Source organism: Ctenocephalides felis, unplaced genomic scaffold (genome assembly GCF_003426905.1).
Source record: "Ctenocephalides felis isolate EL2017-DRISC unplaced genomic scaffold, ASM342690v1 CF-g0.4_SCAFFOLD_00845, whole genome shotgun sequence".
NCBI lineage: Eukaryota > Metazoa > Arthropoda > Insecta > Siphonaptera > Pulicidae > Ctenocephalides > Ctenocephalides felis.
Window position 1 is genome coordinate 84103461 of NW_020536999.1, and position 21286 is coordinate 84124746.

Consider the following 21286-nt stretch of genomic DNA (forward strand, 5'->3'; position numbering starts at 1 on the left):
TGAATTGAATTTGCACTCAAGTATTTTCAATATATATTAAAACATTCAACAATTTATAATACATACAACAATTTATACTTCTTATAAAAGTTTATATGTAATAACGAAAACTGTTCTAACTTTTTAGAAATTATTGTTTACCTTTACCAGAACCTACAGACGGCCAAAATGTCTGAAGCAGCGAATTCAATCACAACAATTAAAATTGAACCAATCGAACATCCTCAAGTTGAACAAGAATTTGATAATGTGAATGAAAACGACGAAGTAAGTCTTCAGAAGTTTTTAGAATCAGAGGTAATTATTGATCAAGAAATAAAGCAAGAAGTGATTGAAGCTCAAGAAGCTGCGACAAGTCCAGACCAGATAAGTGTAGATGAAAATTCTGATACAAGTAATACAAAAATGGTAACAAAAAAAAAACGAAAACCCTATAGGAGAGAATCTCATAAATGTGAAACTTGCAATAAAATATTGTCATCAAAGCAAGGATTAGAACATCATCAAATGATCCACACTGGAGAGCGCCCTTTTAAATGTGAGATATGTAATAGAGCATTCATAGCATTAGGTATATTAAACCGACATAAAGCTCTTCATGCCAGAGTACGCTTTTATAAATGTGATACTTGCGATAAAGCATTCACATCAGAATATATATTAAGCCAACATAAACTGAGCCATATTACACACTGTTATGAATGTGAGGTTTGCGGTAAAACATTCAATAAACAATATCCATTAAAAATGCATCAAACAATACACACAGGAGAACGCCTTCATGAGTGTCTAATATGCAATGAGAGATTCATACAAACAAACAATTTAAAACTACATTTATTAAAACATGCTGGAGTGCGTCCTTACGCTTGTGCAACTTGTAATAGAACATTCCTGTCAAAAGCTAGATTAACCGAACATGAAGTAAGCCATACTGAAGAAAGACCTTATACATGTGATTTATGCAATAAAGCCTTCAAATCAAGAAAATACTTAAAAAAACATGAAGTCAGTCATAAGGGAGAATATCGCCATGAGTGTGACAAATGTGATAAAATATTCAAAAGAAAACAAGAATTAACTGTGCATGAATTGACTCACTCTGAATCCATTCATAAATGCGAAACATGCAATAAAACATTTGCAAGAAAAGATACATTAAATGCACATAAAAGGTTGCACACTGGACAAAGCGTTTTTAAATGTGAAATATGCTACAAAACTTTCTCAACAAAACAATCATTAAAGTACCATGAAGTGATTCATACCGGGGAACGCCCCTTTAAATGCGAAATATGCAATAAGGACTTTACTCAAATGAACGTTTTGAGAATGCATTTAACTGTGCATAGCGAGGATCGAGAGCATGAATGTGGGATATGCTATAAATTATTCAAAACAAGTCAAGCATTGAATCAACATAAAGTTGTTCATATGGAAAGTCCTTATAAATGCGACAAGTGCGGCAATGCATATAAAGCAAATCGGTCATTAAAACGACATGCAAAAACTCATTTGGAATATTGACACATTTTTTCAAATTGTTTAAATATTGTACCAGAGGTATATAGTACGATTTTTTTTTTAAATCATGTGATAACGCGGATAGAAAGAAATTTAGGGATGAAGATTTTATTTAGTTAATTCTTAATTTATTTATTGTTATTATAGATTTATCCATAATGGAGAGTATAACATGTTTGTTTTCTCTTTTTTTTTTAATAAAAACATTTTGATTGATTTCAACACCATATTTTATATCTTCTAGTCAATAATTGAAAATTTATAATCTTTATTAATTTATTTAATTTTTTTTTTGATAAATTGCAATTAGTAAGAATTTTGCAAACTTCCGAAATTAACTGAAATTAAATGAGATAAAATAAAAGTAATATTCAAATTATGGGAGCAATTCTGCCTCATAAAATAGTGTTGCCATGGTGCATGGCATCGTGCTTTTAGGCAAATTGCTGGTACTGTAATCAGGTACTGCAATATAAGATTTTTAAAAACTTAATTTTTTTTTATGAATTTGATTTGATTTTAACAATAAGATTTTTGAGTGTTTCGATATGTTCAAAACAAATTGACTTTTTTGAAAAATTTGAACTATTTTTTCTATATTATTTTTTTTTAAATTATGATATTTTTGGATTTTTTGTATTTTTATTCAAAGAAATCGCGCTGCTGCATCGCTGCTGTTTAGTGTAGTGTAGATTCTAATTTGATTTTAACAATTAGATTTTTGAGTATTTTAAAATGCTCGAAAAAATGAACTTGGACTTTATTGAAAAATTTGATTTTTTTTATATTGATTTTTTTTGGACTTTTTGTATTTTTATTCAAAGCAATCGCCCTGCTGTTTAGATTCTAATTTGATTTTGATAATTAGATTTTTGAGTATTTTGAAATGCTAAAAAAAATGGATTTTGTTGAAAACATTGAAATATTTTGTTTTATATTGCTTTTTTTTGGACTTTTTGTATTTTCATTCAAAGCAATCGCGCTGCTGTTTGGATTTTAACAATTACATTTTTGAAATGCTCAAAAAAAATTGGACTCTATTGAAAAATTTGAAATATTTTTTTATATTGATTTTTTTGGACTTTTTGTATTTTTATTCAAAGCAATCGCGCTGCTGTTTGGATTTTAATTCGATTTTAACAATTACATTTTTAAGTATTTTGAAATGTTCAAAAACTAATGGGACCTTATTGAAAAAATTGATTTTTTTTTTGGACTTTTTGTATTTTTATTCAAAGCAAACGCACTGCTGTTTAGATTGTAATTTGCAAAATATGCACATCAAATTATAAAATATTTTATGGAGATTTTAATAATGTGTATCAATCTTGTTTACATTTCTGTGGGTTTCGTAACATTTTTGTCCGTTAGACGGCGACGTGGCGCTTAGGCGCTTCGATATTGCCTCTTTATGCAGGTAAAGCAGTGCGATTGCTTTGAAAAAAGTTCAAAATTTGCAAAGTATTTCAAACTAAAAAAAAAAACATTTTTTCCAAAAGTTTTTTTTTTCCGAAAACGTAATTTTTATTCAAAAATTTAAAATTTCTCAAAAATCTTTTTTTTTTCAAAGTTAAAACATATTTAATCTTTTTTAAAAAATTGAATTTTTGGAACGATGCCAAACGCCACTAGTTTATATTATGATTTTTTTTTGACTTTTTGTATTTATATTCAAAGCAATCTGTGCTGTTTAGATTCTAATTTGATTTTAACAATTAGATTTTTGAGTATTTTGAAATGCTCAAAAGAACAAAGACTTGATTGAAAAAATTGAAATATTTTTTTATATTATGATTTTTTTTTGACTTTTTGTATATTTATTCAAAGCGATCGCGCTGCTTTTTAGATTCTAATTTGATTTTAACTATTAGATTATTGAGTATTTTGAAATGCTCAAAAAAGTTGAACTTTATCGAAAAATTTGGAAAAAAAATTATATTATGATTTTTTTTTTATATTAAGTATATGTTTTTATATTTTTTATGACTTTTTTTGGACTTTTTGTATATTTATAATGTAGATTATAAAATTTATAATGTTTAACCCTTCTGGAAATTTAATTCATTCTATAAAATACCTGGCAATTTACGTCTACAGTTTATTTTTTATTGTCAAAAGGATTCGTTTTTTTGTTTTTGTTGTTAGATCTCCTAAACTGATAGACTTGCCTTTACAAAAGTATATTTTGTCAATACGAGTAAAATGTTTCTTGGAGTTACCATTTCTTTACCTTTTTGCCCCGTATTGTCAGAAAGGCCGGACTTGCCTTCGCCAAAAACTAATCAACACTTCTCACCAATAGGAATTATCGCACATACATACCCACGCACACATAAATTTTTTCTAAGGTATGCCGACCTGTCTACACCAAAAACTAATCAGCACATCTCCTCGTAAATACAAATCAAATCAAAATTTGAATTATTTACGGATACTTTGTTCTCCCGAAAAGTGTCATTTTTTACACTTAAGCTCCTTATCTCTGAAAAAACTGTAATCACCATGTCTTCTCACCATTACGAATTTAATGAATCATTCAAATCGGATGTCTTGTTTTCTCAAAAACTTAATTTCGCTTTCGGTACTCTTTGCATCGTATCTCCAAAACATATAGACCTGTGTTTGCCAAAAACTAATAAGCATTACTAATCTCCATAAGTAGGAATCGAATGGTTATTGAATCATTCAAATCGGTTGAGTGGCACTCTCGAAAACGTCGTCAAAAAATGTATCTACATATACATACATACACACACATATATAATTTTTTTCTGAATTTTTCCAAAATGTTCAGAAACTTTTAAAACGTTTAAGATGTGCAAAAATTTTCATTTTTGATTTTTCGACGATTACAATAACTTACCCTACAAAAAGTTAATGATATTAAACCAAAAAATATCTTTTTTTAAATGATATAATCTACAAATGCAAACATACACACACACATATATGATTTTTTGCTGAGATGAAAAATGTTCAGAAACCTTTGAAACGTAAAGATATGTAAACATTTTAACTTCCCGAAGGAGAAGTTTATGTTTTCATCAAAAAATCCGAATCGCTAATTTTATGTTTTCTCGACGTTTCAAGCCATTCTGAATCGAATGAGACTAAAGTAGGAAAAAGTATGTGTGTGTGTGTGTGAGTATGTGCTAGCGTGTGAGTGAACAGATTTTTTGCCGTAAATCGACGTTTTCTCAAAAACGGCTGCACCAATTTCAAAAATTTAAAAGCCATTTGATGTATCTCGATGAGGACTAGCGTTTATTAATTTTGTGCGACAATCATCCTAACTGTTTCTTCGTAAATAGCAAAAAAGTAAAAAAAAAATTGTCCAAGTTTTAGTTCGTAATTCTGAATCGATTTTGAAAATTCAAAAAACGTTCAAAAGATATTGATTGGGAATCGTGCTTATGAGTTTTTGGTAGAGGTCGGCCAAGACGTTTTCTTGTAATAAAGTGTTGAAAAAAATTTTTTCGACGATTTTTATTATTATTTTTTTGACGGAAGATACCATAGTTTTCTAGGTCATACTAAAATATTAAGGCTCTACGACAACTCGCTTAGCCTTAAAAATTCGTCAAAGTTTACAAAAATTGGTATCGTTTTTCGGCATTTGTCAAAATTAGACCTTTCATCGACGTTTGCCTAAAAACGCCTGAACCGATTTCAAAAATTTAAAAACCATTTGATGTATCTCGATGGAGATTATCGTTTCTTAGTTTTGTGCAACGGTCAGCCAAGCCGTTTCTTTGTAATTTGGAAAAAAGTGTTATACTTTTTGTTCACTTTTAAACTTGTACTACCGAATCGATTTTAAAAAATAAAAAACTGTTTGAAAGATGTTAGTTGGGAATAATACTGAATAGTTTTAGGTGAAAATCTACCTAGCCGTTATCTTGTAATTAACTGTTGAAAAAAAATTAAACCGATTTTTATAGAACTTTTTTTGGCGATACATTTCGTGGTTAAAATTAAAATTAGACGATTTATTTGGTATAACGATAGTACTTGGTCTTAATGAAATACTACTAAACCATTAAAGTCTTACGGAAACTGGTTCAATATGAAAATTATTGATTTTTGAAAATTTGCTTTCAGGAAAATACTCTAGTTCACGTGTTCGTTCGTTTTCAATGTATGTGTAATAAATCCTCGTACTTTTAGTCACTCATAAATTAATTTATTTTTTATTGAATAAGTCGATTATTTGAACATATCGGGAAGTTCATGTAACTTGCCTCAAGGCAAAATACCGATATCAACTAGTTAAATTATATAATCTACATATTCAAACATGCACACACACACACACATATAAATTTTTTATGAGGTATGAAATGTTCAGAAACCTTTGAGAGGTAAATATATGCTAAAATTTTCATTTTCGAATTTTGGACGATTACAATAACCACGATAACTTACTCTACATGAAGACAATAAGTTTTTAAATTTTAAATCAAAATCTATCTTTTTTGTGAAATTATATAATCTATGATATCATTAATCGATAACTTCGCAGATGAAATGTTTCCAACGTTGGCCATCCTTACCTCAAGTTTGGTATTTTTTTGATTACAATAGAAATGTCACTTTGCAATTATATTGAATTTGAACAAAAGTATTATAAATATATATTAAAACATATTTTTTATACTTTTAAACTTTCTTATAAATATAAATAATAACTTATAATATAGAATTGAAAGCCTTTTCCACCTTTTATAAGCCATTATTAGTTTGATTACAATAACCAAGAGACGCCGAACCGAATGTCAGAAGAAACGAATTCAGTAACAACAATTAAAATGGAACCAATAGATTACCCTCTAGTGAAACAAGAAATTGATGATTATGTTATATCAGAAATATGCCCAGAAAAGCGAGGGAATATATCTACATCCAAATTGGAATTCTGAGGTAACAATGGAGGAAGAAATAAAACAAGAAACAATTGATGACCAACATAAGGTCATTAACAAAAATGTAAAAAGTGGAGATGATACACTTCATATATATAGTGAAAAAGATAGTAATTCAGGTAATATAGTAGATAAATATAACAAATCATTCAAAACTATTTTAAATGATCCTAAAGCAACCCACAAATGTGAAATATGCCACAAAACATTCAAAACTAGACAAATTTTAAAATTACATAAAGTAAGTCATAGTCAAGAACGCCCTTTTAAATGCAAGACATGCAATAAAGCATTCAAACTAAGACAAACGTTAATCAATCATGAAGCGATTCATTCCCAAACACGGCCTGATAAATGCGAAATATGCGACAAAACATTTGCATCAAAACAATCACTAAAACAACATCAAATGCTCCACACTGGAGAACGTCCTTACAAATGTGAAATATGTTCTAAAACATACATTCAAAAACAAGCGTTGAGGTTTCACAAATTAACTCATACAGCGGAACAACCTTTTGAATGTGATAATTGTGGTGAAACTTTTACTATGAGATCTGCATTAAACCTTCACAAAATTATTCATACCGGAGGCAATCCTTATCAATGTGAAGTTTGCAATAAAACCTTTGCAACAAAATTCTCATTAAACAGACATGAAATGATTCATACTGGTGAACGGCCTTATAAATGCGAGGAGTGCAGTAAATCATTCAAAACAAAAGCTATATTAAAACAACATGAAATGATCCACACTGGAGAACGTCCTTATATCTGTTTGGTATGCAATAAAGGATTTAGACGATCAGAACATGTAAGAAAACACTCCAGGGAGCACCTTCGTGAAGATGAAGCATGTAATAAATCATTCGTAACAAAACAATTATCAAGCCAACCTGAAATGGTTCAAAAGGTAGATTGAGGTCATTGAGGTCATCTAGATAAACTTCTTCAAAAACTTTTGTATTTGTTTGTTGAAAAATAGTACATTTTATGTATACTGAAAAAAATTATTACAACGTAAGAAAAAATGTTCTTTATTTATTTATTAACTTCCATTACAAATAAATCTAAAATATATTTTTTTAAACATCTTTGCTTTTTTTTTTTATTTATTTTGTTTATTTATTTATTAGATATAATTCGTACATACTGTATCTCAGTCAGACAATTGTTCTGGTATGAGAGATCACAGAATTATAACAAAAATAAATCTAAATTTTATGTAACAGGCTTACATTAAGACATCTATATATTTTTACTTATTACTATTATATACACAGAAAGATTGCGTACATACATACATATGCACTTATACTTAATTGTAATTAATATTTTTACAGAACAGAAGTAATATAGTATTTAAAATAAGGAATTTATCTAATTTATTCATTTTATCTCTCATGTAATTTTCAATTTAATTTTGAAATTGGTTAGGTCCGTCATTGTCTTTAGTTCGTCCGGTAGTTTATTGTAAAGGCTGCTTGCACTTTTCAGAGGACTTGCAAGTCCTTTACTAGTTTTTCCATGTTTCATGTGAAAGTTTCGGTTTTGTCTCGTTTGATGGTGTATATTCCTGGTTTGTCTCTATTTTGGTACCTTAGGGGGCGTCCATTAATCATATTAAATTAATCATAAATTTTACATTTTTTTCTGGTGACTAAAAACATGTAATGTTTGATGCGTGGGGGGGGGGGGTGATTTTGAATATCACCACGTATCACCAAGGCGGAGGGGAGGGGTCCGATAATCCGTAAAATATCGATCATGTGATTAATGTACGCCCCCTTACAACATAGTTTTTATATGGAAATAAATTATATCTCTTCTTCGTATTATTGCTGATATTAATACAAAATTATAATGCTTCAGGAATCACTTAACATTTATATGATAAGTTTCATAAGTAATATCAAAATAAAAATTTACAGGAGCATTTTCTTATGGAATATTTAGCGAAAAATATAAAATTAATTGAAAAATCAAATAAATTTTGATATTATTTACACGTGAAATTTTAATATCAAATAAAAGTAATAAAAAAATTATATCTGAATCGGGAATTGAACCCCGGAGTTCAACTATTGATATGGAAAAGCATTGCAAGTTATGCATGCCGCGCGCTGCTACAAATGCAAACTTTAATTATTTTTTATAATTAAACCGCTTTTCATAGGCCTCTAATATTTTACCACGGTCAGTTTGGGCATCAAATCTACCATTGTGCCAAGTTTCATCAAAATCCGAGACGAGCAACGCGCGGGTTCTCCTTATTAGAAAATTAATGTGTGGTTATGGGTGTGTATGTGTGTATGTAAGTGCAGATACAATTTTTTGTCAACAATTTTGGGAACACGGTTCAGCCGATTTTAATGATTCAAAAAAACATACGACATCTTATCAATATATTGATAAGTGATTCAATGACTAAATTTTTTTTAATAAAGTCATTACAAAATTTCAAAATTTATTTTTTTCAGTTTTCGAATAGTTCTGAACTTTTTTAAAAATTTAAATTTTTTGGTACGGGAAGTTTTAGCAAATTGCCTTAAGGCACGTTGCCATGCACAACTTCCAAAGTTTATTAACTTTCGAAAAGAAGCTTATGTTTTTGTGAGAAAATCCGATTTGTTAATTTTATGTTTTTTCGACGTTTCAACTCATTCTGAATCGAATGAGACCAAAAAAGTATGTGTTTATAGTGTGTATGTGAGTCGATTTTTTATCTTTCATCGAGGTTATTTTTTTAAACATGGTTGTTACAACTAAAAAAATTTAAAAGGTATCCGATGAAACTTGATAATCACTTGCGATGGTTAATTTTTTAACTTCCCGAAGCAGAAGTTTGTTTTCATAAAAAAATCCGATTTGCTAATTTCATGTTTTCTCGACGTTTCAACTCATTCTGAATCGAATGAGACCAAAAAAGTATGTGTGGTGTATGTGAGTCGATTTTTGATCTTTCATCGAGGTCATTTTTTTAAACATGGTTGTTACAACTTAAAAATTTAAAAGGTATCCGATGAAGCTTGATAATCACTTGCGATGGTTAGTTAGTTTTTTAACTTTCCAAAGGAGAATTTTGTTTTCATTAAAAAATCGATTTGCTAATTTTATGTTTTCTCGACGTTTTCAAGCCAAGTATTTGTGTGGGTGTTTACGGTGTTTATTTATCTATAATAATGTCGATTTTTGATCTTTCATCGAGGTCATTTTTTTAAACATGGTTGTTACAACTTAAAAAATTTAAAAGGTATTCGATGAAGCTTGATAATCACTTGCGATGGTTAGTTAGTTTTTTTAACTTTCCAAAGGAGAAGTTTGTTTTCATAAAAAAATCGATTTGCTAATTTTATGTTTTCTCGACGTTTCAAGCCAAGTATTTGTGTGGGTGTTTACGGTGTTTATTTATCTATAATGATATATATATATATATATATATATATATATATATATATATAATTTGCAATATTAGTCGAAAAAAATGTTTCAACAGTTAATTACAAGAACTTATGTCAACGAATCTTTACCAAAACTAATCAGGTCGATTCCCAATTAATATCTTTTGAACAATTTTTGAATTTTTAAAATCAATTCAGAACTGCGGGCAAAGACATTTTTTTTTATTATTTTAATAATTTTTACAACTGTCCTGAAACGGATAACAAGTAAAATATAACGGGCAAAAACATGGATGAAAAATTTTCACTTTTCTGCTATTTACAAAAAACTTTTAACTATTACAAGTCCTTATCGAGTTACACCGAACGGCTTTTAAATTTTTGAAACAGTCCAGCCGATTTTGAGAAAACGTCGTATTACGGTAAAAATCTGAAAAAACTTACGGGAGGAGAGTAGGTCTAAAGATAAAACTTAAAGTTATCATGGTCTTAAAACGTGGTCTTCAGTAGTGTTCATGGCAGATGTTTCTTCTCTCGAACAAATGCGCGTTGCACTGTTTTGGTCCTGAGTAGTTTCAATTTTATAAAAAAGATGGCTCATGTGCACTCAATTTCAACTACAAATTGTTTTGTGGTTCATGCAAGTGGCGTGTCAAGTATGATCGCTGTATGGCTGTACGAATAACCTAACTTTTTGAACTCGTGTTGTTTCTAATTAATTAATTTTGTTTAAGTGAACATTTGTGAAATTTAATATGCAAAGTGTTTTTATAGTACCCAAAAAAGTGTCAAGTGCGGGTTAAAATATTTAGCTATTCCAATACAAGTTTCCGCAAAGGATTTTTTAATATAATTGCAGAATAATTTATATAATCAAGATGTGTCAACATGTTTTATATTTGAATGAGGGTGTCTTGGGGGTACCTGCAAATTGCTGACAAATGCACGAACAAAGCGCAGGAGTACTTTTGACAACCAAGGATGCAATATGTAATGACAAGAAGGTTCATAAACAATGCAATAATTAAGGAATAAGTCGTACAAAAAGTCTCCAAAGGTCTACTATTTTTGGAGACAAATATTTATTTGTCATGTCCTCAAACATTGAGAAAGTTGCATTCAGAGATACAAGTGTATAGCGGTATTTATGAGTGTCTATTTAAAACATTAGGTTCAGCTATTTCTTTTAAAAAGTATTAGTAGCAGATACTGAGTTTGATGTTTGATGAAATACCATTATCTTCGGAATTTTTATATGATTGGATTGAATCTATATGTTGAAGTTGCAAAACAGTTATTCAGCTAGTTAGTATGGTTTAAATTTCATCAACGTAAGTTCATTGTTATATTTAATAAGATTATCTATTACATTAGCAAAATGTAAACACTTATAAAGAGAGTATATACCATACATAATATTTTAATGTATTTTGATTGAAGATTAGTGTTATAATATTCTTCAAATAAAACTTGTGTAACATCCCAATATAATGTTTAAATTCAAGATATATTTGTTACCGACCTTGGGAATCAAAAATATTGCTTTTATCTTTTGATTCATAAATTGTATGTGCATAAAACATTATTCTGTTTATTGTAAACACTTTGTTGATCTTTCATGGCAATTTCAATGATAATGTTTTCATGATGGAACATGGCTAAATGTAATGTTATAAAACACTCGTACAGAAACTATTCGAAGGTTTTGTTAAATGCAATTTCACTATTAATTCATTAGATAGCGAAATAACTATTACATGCAGAATTAATAAAGAACAATGTCTCGTAAATGAGTTTTAATCCTAGGAATTTGAATTTCTCTCAATTTGATATCAATATATATATTTTATGTTAATAGGACTTTTTTGTTTGTGAAGTATTTGTACTTTTTAACAAATTATTTGTTTTTTTTAACCCTTTAAATTTTTGTATTATTTGTCATTCCTTCTAAATTTGTAATTTCATTGCGTGCTCCTGTGCTTGTAGTTTCTTCTTAGTTTTTAAGATTTTAATATATTAATATTAGTCATTAAGTAATTAATATTAGTCAGTTATTTGTGCTTAGTTTAGTTAAATACTTCTGTGATTTTCTTCACTTAGATATTTAGTTTTTGAAATATTATTTAAGCATAATTGTGAAATTATAATACTTTTATAATCTTCTATATATATAAAAATAAGTCGGGTTTTCCTTCCTGACGAAATAACTCCAGAACGCACGAACCTATTTCGACAATTTTGCATTTGTTGGAAAGGTCTCGGGCTCCGCTAGGTTTATAGCTAAGAAAATTAGAGGTGCATGGCATCGTGCCCTAAGCAAATTTCTGGAACTTCACGCACCGTGATTAAAAATTCGAGTAATAAAATAATCAATAATTGTTTTAAATAATTGCAAATAGATTATCTTCTATAAATATAAAAATAAGTCGGGTTTTCCTTCCTGACGAAATAACTCCAGAACGCACGAACCGATTTCGACAATTTTGCATTTGTTGCAAAGGTCTCGGGCTCCGCAAGGTTTATAGCTAAGAAAATTAGTGGTGCATGGCATCGTGCCTTAATGCAAGCTGCTGGAACTTCACGCACCGTAATTGAAAATTCGAGTAATGACATTAGTGAGAATTATCAGAATTGCTTGGTTAGTCAACGAGCAGTTCTTGCCGCAATGAATAATGATGTACACGCACTGAATTTCACCATTCAATCAAAAATTGCTGGCGATTTGGTGACATACCAATGATTCCAACTGGTCTTCCGTTTGACTTCAACGATTGCAATTTCCAGTTCGCCTTGCTTTCGCAATGACAAGTCGCAAAGTCAATCGCTTAGTGTTTGCGGGATAAATTTCAAATAGATTATTTATAAAATCATTCACGAGTTGGAAACCATCCGCTTTGTTTGTGTTAACGTCAGACCAAAAAACAAAAAATGTGGTTTACCAAAGAGCACTTCAATGAAACGGATAATTTGCGGATTCACTTTCATTTACTTAGAGAAGTTCAACTAAAAAACACTTCATTTTTGTAATCGAAATAAATTTATTATGTTGTGTAATAAAATCAAATTTTTCCTTTTCATATATAAAACAAACAAAAAATTTCTTCATCTTTCTCACGAAACCATCTGGTGGCGAAACGGAGTTCGTCGAGTTTGCTAGTTATGTATAATAATTATTATATTTTCAAACATTCCATAACTGTAATTATAATTGTTAATATAAACATAATTTTAATTGTTCTTTAAACATATGTAATATCTTTGAAAATATATATTTTGTATTTCGTATGATTTGTTCTTATTTCCAATATTAAAAATAATTCAGGTTTTTGGGGCTGTATACGATACGTACAAATTAAGAAGTAAAACCAGGGGTAATTTAAATATTATACATGTGCTGCCATCTATTTTTTAAAATTTGTATTTCAATCGAGGTAACGTCAAACCGCTAGACATAGCGATCTATTATACTTGTTTATCTATGGTAGTGCTGGCTACTCTGTTCGCCGGCTAAAGCAAACTTAGTCGGCAGATCTACTTACTCTCTTATCTATGGTCTTCATTTCATAAATGTCAAAATTAAAAGATAATATTTATCAACGGTCTAATAAAATAATAAACGAACATGCTTTCTAATCAAGTAAATAATGTCAAAAAATGGTTTAATGAAAAACATATTAAAATACAAGATATCTGGTTGACACAGTAAGTAAATTTCAGACAGACAAGTTTACCATTGTCAATAAAAACGGTTAAGAACTTGTTAATCAATGTAATTACTTACAAGCAAATATATTCAATTTTTTTTTACTATCGAAATGTTTTCTTATAAGTATTTAGATAGAAGATAATATTTATTACATTTACAGATGTGTCGAATATTTCTTGTCTGAAAACCAAAATATGTCTCTTCAAAATCTTCAAGAAGAAGCTTTTCAACAATGGCTGTTAAATGATCTAGCTGATACTACATCAAATTCTCTTCCGGAGTTAGATAAAACAACAAAAGTGCTTCCTGGAAGTTTTGTATTACAGATCCAGAAATTAATTGATATAAGTAAATATTCTTTGTAGTAATTTTTATTAACGCAATTTAGTTTATTAATTGTATACTTATGTCAAATAGGTGCAAGTGCATATAGTCAAATTCAAAAACTGTACAATTTACCAGTAGAACAGACCGAAGAGGAAATGGAAAAAGAGAAAAGGTTAGTTAGATCATTGTATCAACTGATTTTTGTCTAATTAAAGATAATATTTTCATAGCACTAAATAACAACTTTTGCATCTTCCAAGCAACATCATAATTTCATATAAATAACCAATAAACCGAATCTGATACAATTTGATTTCATTATGATTATTGAATTATTTACCATTCAAGGAGCTTTTCAAATATCGAAACAAAAGTGATAAGATGGTGCAAGTCTATGTCATTATTTATTGGATGTGAATGTAGACATGGGAATTAATCGTTCCGATGAGTAATAAGAGTTCAAACTGCAATCGAAACCTTCTTCTGATAACTATCGGCTTTTTTTAACTGGTTGATATGAACTGCTGCATGGCCATTTCGCTTGATGTACACAACCCGTTTTTCATTGTCAGTTAAAAATGGGTTATTTTCTTTTTGATTATGCATTTCTTTCAGTTTTGGAACCAATGTATTGAGTTTTTAAGCACATGCAAATTCTTTTAGGTGGTACATGAAACTTCTTTGTGATATCACGTGTTGCACTAAAAAATCCTAATTCTAATTGATTATTGCTTTGATTAGGTAATCAACTTTTCATCACTGAGGCTATGACTAATTTTCACACTGCCATTTTTTAGAGGCCACAAAAAAAGCCAAAATTAGTGGTGTATGGCATTGTGCCTCAAGACAAATTGCAGGAACTATCCGTACCATAATGAAATTTTCGAGGAATATTAAATGTTTTCAAATAGAGTATTATAAATACTGTAACTTTGTCTAATATTTGTAAGAACTATATAAACTGAATTACAAAGTTAAAATTATTTATTTAAAGTATATAAATGAGCTTTAGAACTTCAGTCAGAATTAAAATTAAAATCTGAATTAGTTTTGATATACAACAAAAATTTTTTTTGCAAAAAATAAAATTAATTTTGAATTAATTCTTTTTTCCAAAAACAATTGTTTTGTCAATACAAGCAGAAAGTTATTGAATCATTCAAATCATATGCTTAGTCCTCTCAAAAACTTTTTGTACATTTAGCTCTGTATCTTTGCGAAAACTAATCAACACTTCCCGCAATCATTACGAATTGAATGTTTTTTGGATTATTCAAATCGGATACTCCGTTCTCTCAAAAACTTGATTTCTATTTTTTGCACCTTTTGTTCCGTATTTCCGTAACGGCTGGACCTGCCTTTGCAAAAAACTAATCAGCACATCTCCTTATCACTCGAATGTTTTTTTAACAATTCAAATCGGTTGATCCGTAGCCCGAAAACGTGGATGAAAAATTGCAAACACACAAAACACGTATTAGGGTAGTCCTTAATATGGACATTTTTAATTTTCTTGCTTCCAAGGGCTCAAATGGTTCCAAATTGATAAAAAACAATTTTCTCCAAGTTTTAGTTCTTAATATTGGTTTTTAAATAGTGTGCAATTCAATCAAAGTTTTGTACGGAAATAGCATGAAATTTTTTTAATAATGTTTTTAGATATAATTTAGCGAACAAATGAATGAGTTTTATTTAAAATTTGTCGCTAGGTTATACCTAATTTTTTTTTTTTAATTTTCAAGATGTTTTTCATGTTTCAATATCACACTTAATTTTACCACACAACATAATTGCTTCAATAATTTGGTCTATAATTTTTATAATCTTGTATGATATATTAGTTGCTTTTTGGCAATTATAATTTCTAAAGTAAATTTTTTTATTAATAATTTAATAAACATTATTGTTTATGTTCAAACATTGGGTGGATTAATTTGAGAAATCTAGTTCATATGAGCACTCTTCAATCTAAGATCAACTTGATCAATATTCCATGTCCAATGCCAAACAAATTAATTTTTGGCATAAGAATCTAATTTCTAAATCAATTTTTTAATAAGTAGAAATATTTTATTCTATTGTTAAATAATTTAGTAAAGTAAACTAAAATGCTACATGCATAAGTCCAAAAAATTTATGTATATACAATTTTGGACTTATTGCGTTTTTTTATTAAACTGAATTACATAACTTTATCTGCCAAACATATATTGTTGACTGTATCTTATATTATTTTAATTTCTGGATTATATCAGCTGCTTTTCGGCAATAATAATATAGACATTACATTTTTTTGTATATGATATTCTAATATTATCTAGGCTCACAATTTCAGCTAAATGTTTTCAATCTTTTGGAAATTTTTGACAAACTCTAAAACGAATGATCAAAACCCGAATAACCGTTTAGGAGAAATATCAAATCATACACCCGTACAGAAGAATTTTATATATAAGATTATTAATCTTTCTAGATTAATAATCTTATATATAAGTAAAATTCTTAACTTAAGAATAATGTCACTATCGTATGAATTAGCAAATCGGATTTTTTGCGAAAACATAAACTTCTCTTTTTGGAAGTTAATAGGCTTTGAAGTGTAATTTTATGCCTAATTACTCTATTTTTAAACAGTTCACGAGTCCTAAAATTGTTTTTATCTGATGGAACGAAAGAAATTCAAGCTATGGAATATAGACAGATTAAGTGTTTGTCACTTAACACAGCACCTGGCAGTAAAATAATTTTAAAAGGTACCATCTGCACCTAATTATGCTAAATTACTGATTATATTTATTAATTTCTTTATTCCATTTCAGGCCCAATAAATGTTAGCTCTAGTGGGATGTTATATTTGGAAAATCATCATGTTACTTTCCTTGGCGGTGAGGTTGAGACACTATTGGAACCGAATTCTGTGATAAATACATTGTTAAAGTCTATAAACCTGTCAGCAGATAGTAGTTTATTGAGTAAGTCATAATGGATTGCTATTATAATCTGTCAATCCTTCCGGTGTCTTGATCTGGTGAGGTTTTCCGTGTTAAGCCAAATTAAGTCCACTCCTTGTAGTGCCCTTCCATCGATTCATTTAAATTTGCATCCATACTTTTCTGGAACTCAAACTTTATAGAAATGCCGAATGCAAAGTACAGTTAAGTTTGACCAACTATTCATACTATTCGATATTTCTATAAAAAAAACACATTATGAAGTATTATACATCGTTAGAAAGGTCTCAAAATTCTTAGTTTATTTCCCATATATCCCTCCTAATCTATTGACTAGACCAGTGGTTGGAGAACCGGGGTAAATGACCCCAAATGGAGTAAAAATGGGATTAATGGGGATAAAAAGTATATATTTTTATTTAATAATTACTGTATTTTCTACATAGTTGTATGTATGGAAGTAATCTCTTTTTGCTAAGGGGGTTATATCAACTTAGACAAAAATATGTGGGGGTGATTATTGAAAAAGTTCCCCAATCGCTAGACTAGACATATAAAAATTAATGTACATATGTCTGTCTGTGTATGTACTATGAATTCATAAACCATACATCCCATCGCCATGGAAATTTGGGAAATTGTTAGGTATATCCCCGGACAGGTTTTTGCATATTTTGGTTGAAACCAAGTGGTACGGGTTGGCCACCCCAAAGTTTTTTTTAGGTCAATTTTTATTATTTTATAATGCATCTAAAAACACATACAACCCTATATTTTTACCCTCTTACCACAAACTCATATTTTGTAAGAGTTATTATAGTAATTACATCATTTTTCATCTCGATTTTTGTCAGTGAACGTTTTTGATTGGATTTTGTTTGAGATTTTTTGAGCTTATGAACAAGCTCAATTATACATAAAAAAAATTTATTCAATTTATTGTTCCAAAGTTTTAATTTCCACACTATATTGGAAATTGAAGTTTTTTAAACCGCATAACAAGTTCAGAAAAAATTAATATATAGTATCTGCAGCAAAAGTACAATATTACCTTGAATTTTTCCACCCAAAAAATTGCTCTAATAATGTTGCCTATAATTTTTATAATCTCGTATCATATTTTAACTGGTTTTTAGTAATTATAATATCTAAATTCCTCTTTTCTTGGTAATAATTTAATATACCAGGCTCCTGGGGTCCTCAGACCCCGCATGCCATTTTTTTTCTAGCTCCCCCTCCCCTATTATTTTATTATTATTATTTATTAACAGTTTATTATTAAAATTATTATCACTAATTAACATTTGGCTTTTAAAACATTCTACTTATTTATTTTGGGCATTATAAGCGATTTATTCTCTCATTATTGAACATAACCATAACATAACACTGGTACTCCATGTTAGATTATTTTAATTTAATTTTTTATTAATTAAGATATCCAAAATTGCATATTAAACTTCTCTTAATTGATATCATAAGGGCTGAATTGTATGTATTCATCTTTCCGATTTGTTGTTTTAAAGTGAAATTTTTAACGTATTTTTAAAATATTGTGCAACGATTAGTAAAAGTTGCAAAGAAATTATTTTGAAATAAAAAACTATATTGAAAATTTAATATCCGAATCCCAAAAGACCATTCAAGTTAGGATCGGCCCTGATTATTACCTAATTTCATATTTTAAGTGAATTAATTTGTCAAATCCTGTTCATATGTGTATCATTCAATCTGTCATACATATACTGTATCTTATATTATTTTAATTTCTGGCACATCTCACCTGCTTTTTGCAGTAATAATGTAGACATTTTGTTCTGCTTATTCTTAGTCATCAATTTATTATACATATTCCAATATTGTCTAGGCTCATAAGTAAATTGAAACTTTTGGCAGATGACCATTTTCATTTGTTTACAATGCCGAACAATGTCTCAAATATTTTCAATGTCAAACAATGACATGTCGTTTTTTTTTGCAATTTTTTCCATTTATTTCTACAATATTACTATATTTTTTTAATAACATACATCTTAAAAAAATCCTTTAATAAACTTCAGAAAGATTTATCAAAATCCGAATAATCGTTTAGGAGGAGTTTATTTACATATATCATTACAGAGGCATTTTATATTTAAGATGATGCGTATAAAACACATAACCCTATATTTTTACCCTCTTACTACTAAACTCTATTTCGTAAGAATTATTATAGTAATTACATCATTTTTATTTAAATTTTTGTTAGTGAACGTTTTTGCCTAAATTTCGATTTAGATTTTTTGAACATATGAAAAAGCTCAATTTTACATAAAAAAATAATTTTATCAAGGGTTGTTCAGCTTTAACACTTATTTTTTAATGTATTGGATGAAGTGAAAATGAAAAATTTTCTTTAATTTGTATTTATGTAAGTTTTTTTGTTCATTATGTTTAATAGTATATATTTAAATCATTATTTTTAATTTCCCGTAGGGTAGTTATAGTAATGGGCCGAAAATCGAAAATGAAAATTCCTGCATTTCTCGACGTTTTGAAGGTTTCTGAACATTTTGGCATACCTCAGAAAAAATGCATGTGTGTGTGCTTTTGGAATTCGAGATACCCAGCTGTAAGTCTATAAATACTTGTATATCGATTCGACACCCTAAAGTTGTCTCAAAACCTACATAGGGTAGGGTGTCAATACCATATGTAGGTTTTGAGACAACTTTAGGGTATCAATTTACAAGTATTTACAGACTTACAGCTAGGTATCTAACATTCCGAGGTTCTTAAGTAATTCAAGCTACTAAGTTTATGCAATAAAACTTATTTTATCATTATTTTTTCAGAGAATAATAGAAATATTGCCATAAAGCCTCTACAATCCGAAATAATTGATTCTAATACACGTGAAGCAAGTACAATCTCCACTTCATCAAATACAAATGTGGTAAACAATTTTGAAACCAATATTTTATTAGATGATCCATTAGCTGATGCATTTCTTGAAGAATTCGATTTGCATAATATTAATGATGCTCCTGATGTTGATCTGGATAAGACGTTTATGAGAGTTCAGGTATTTATATTCATAGATTGTATTTAATAGAAAATTTAGTGTAAGTGGCATTTTGCTATGAGGCAAGTTGCATGAACCTTCTATCAAAACTTTAATTATTTTTTAAATTATACCTCTTGTAATAGGTGTCAGTTTTGTCCACGTTTTTGCCAAAAATTTTGAACCAATTTTGAAGATTCAAAAACTATTTGATATATATCATTAGGGTATCATGCTGATTAGTTGTTGACAAAAATCGGTAGTACTGTTTCTTCATATTTGTTAAAATTAGTTGATATTGGTATTTTTCCTTGAGGCAAGTTACATGAACTTCCCGATATGTGTAAATAATCGACTTAATAATTTATGAGTGATCAAAAGTATTCTTTGTGGATTTATTACACATAACTGAAAATGAACGAACATGTTAACTTGGAGTATTTTGTAAAAGCAAATTTTCAAAAATCAATAATTTTTATAATTGAACCAGTTTCCGTAGGACTTCAATGGTTTAGTATGTTCATTAAGACCAAGTAAATCATCTAATTTTAATTGTAACAAAGGTCAAAAAAACTACTCATCTTCTTAAACTTTGATGAATTTTTAAAATTGAACTACTTGTTGTAAGGCCGTAATATTTCAGTAAGTTCTACAAGGCTATGCTATATATCGCCAAAAGAAGTTCCATAAAAATTAAAATTGGATTAAATATTTTTTTTCAACAGTTAATTACAAGAAAACGGCTCGGTAGATTATCATCTACAACTAATCAGCATCAATCCCAACTAATACCTTTCGAAAAGTTTTTGATATTTTTAAATCGATTCAGTAGCATGAGCTTAAATGTGGACGAAAAGTTTAACACTTTTTTTTCAAATTACAAAAAAACGGCTCGGCAGATCGTCGCACAAAACTGACAAATTTCTGAAATCGGTTCAGACTTTTTTGAGAAAACGTCGATGAAAGGTCTAATTTTGACAAATAGCAAAAAAAATATACTAATTTTTGCAAACTTTGACGAATTTTTAAAGTTAAACGAGTTGTAGGGCCGTAATATTTTAGTATGATCTATAAGACTATGGTATCTACCGTAAAAAAAATCATAAAAATTGTCGAAAATTTTACACTTTATTACAAGAAAACGGCTCGGCCGATCTCTACCAAAAACTAATTTGCAAGATTTCCAACCAATATCTTTTGAACAATTTTTGAATTTTTAAAATCGATTCAGAATTGCGGGCTAAAACGTGGACGAAAATATTTTTCACTTTTCTGCTATTCACAAAGAAACGGATGGCCGATCGTCACACAGAACTGACAAACAAAAGTTCTCATCGAGATACACCGAATTGCTTTTAAATTTTTGAAATCGTTCCAGCCGTTTTTGAGAAAACGTCGATTTACGGCAAAAA

The 21286-nt window shown here is 28.9% G+C and overlaps 3 protein-coding genes across 3 annotated transcripts; all 3 read left to right on the forward strand.

Annotated features, from left to right (window-relative positions):
• Positions 1–1550, forward strand: LOC113371185 (zinc finger protein OZF-like). The gene has a single exon (XM_026611831.1). It carries the CDS (start codon positions 169–171, stop codon positions 1525–1527), a length of 1359 nt encoding a protein of 452 aa, XP_026467616.1. The 5' UTR covers positions 1–168; the 3' UTR covers positions 1528–1550.
• A 4872-nt stretch (positions 1551–6422) lies between these two features.
• LOC113391141 (zinc finger protein 525-like) lies at positions 6423–7368 on the forward strand. The gene has a single exon (XM_026627103.1). It carries the CDS (start codon positions 6451–6453, stop codon positions 7366–7368), a length of 918 nt encoding a protein of 305 aa, XP_026482888.1. The 5' UTR covers positions 6423–6450.
• A 6101-nt stretch (positions 7369–13469) lies between these two features.
• LOC113391142 (recQ-mediated genome instability protein 1-like) lies at positions 13470–19922 on the forward strand. The gene is made up of 6 exons (XM_026627104.1): positions 13470–13549; positions 13714–13901; positions 13971–14052; positions 16515–16633; positions 16700–16852; positions 19666–19922. Exons 1-6 carry the CDS (start codon positions 13470–13472, stop codon positions 19920–19922), a joined length of 879 nt encoding a protein of 292 aa, XP_026482889.1.
• Positions 19923–21286: the final 1364 nt, after the last annotated feature.

What these genes read in the sequence shown, in the direction of transcription:
- LOC113391141 (XM_026627103.1), top strand. Translation starts at nt 6,451, where the DNA reads ATGGAGGAAGAAATAAAACAAGAAACAATTGATGACCAACATAAGGTC.
- LOC113371185 (XM_026611831.1), top strand. Translation starts at nt 169, where the DNA reads ATGTCTGAAGCAGCGAATTCAATCACAACAATTAAAATTGAACCAATC.
- LOC113391142 (XM_026627104.1), top strand. Translation starts at nt 13,470, where the DNA reads ATGCTTTCTAATCAAGTAAATAATGTCAAAAAATGGTTTAATGAAAAA. An exon ending in CAAGATATCTGGTTGACACA is followed by an intron (nt 13,550 to 13,713) that starts GTAAGTAAATTT and finishes TTACATTTACAG; the next exon opens with ATGTGTCGAATATTTCTTGT. An exon ending in CAGTAAAATAATTTTAAAAG is followed by an intron (nt 16,634 to 16,699) that starts GTACCATCTGCA and finishes ATTCCATTTCAG; the next exon opens with GCCCAATAAATGTTAGCTCT.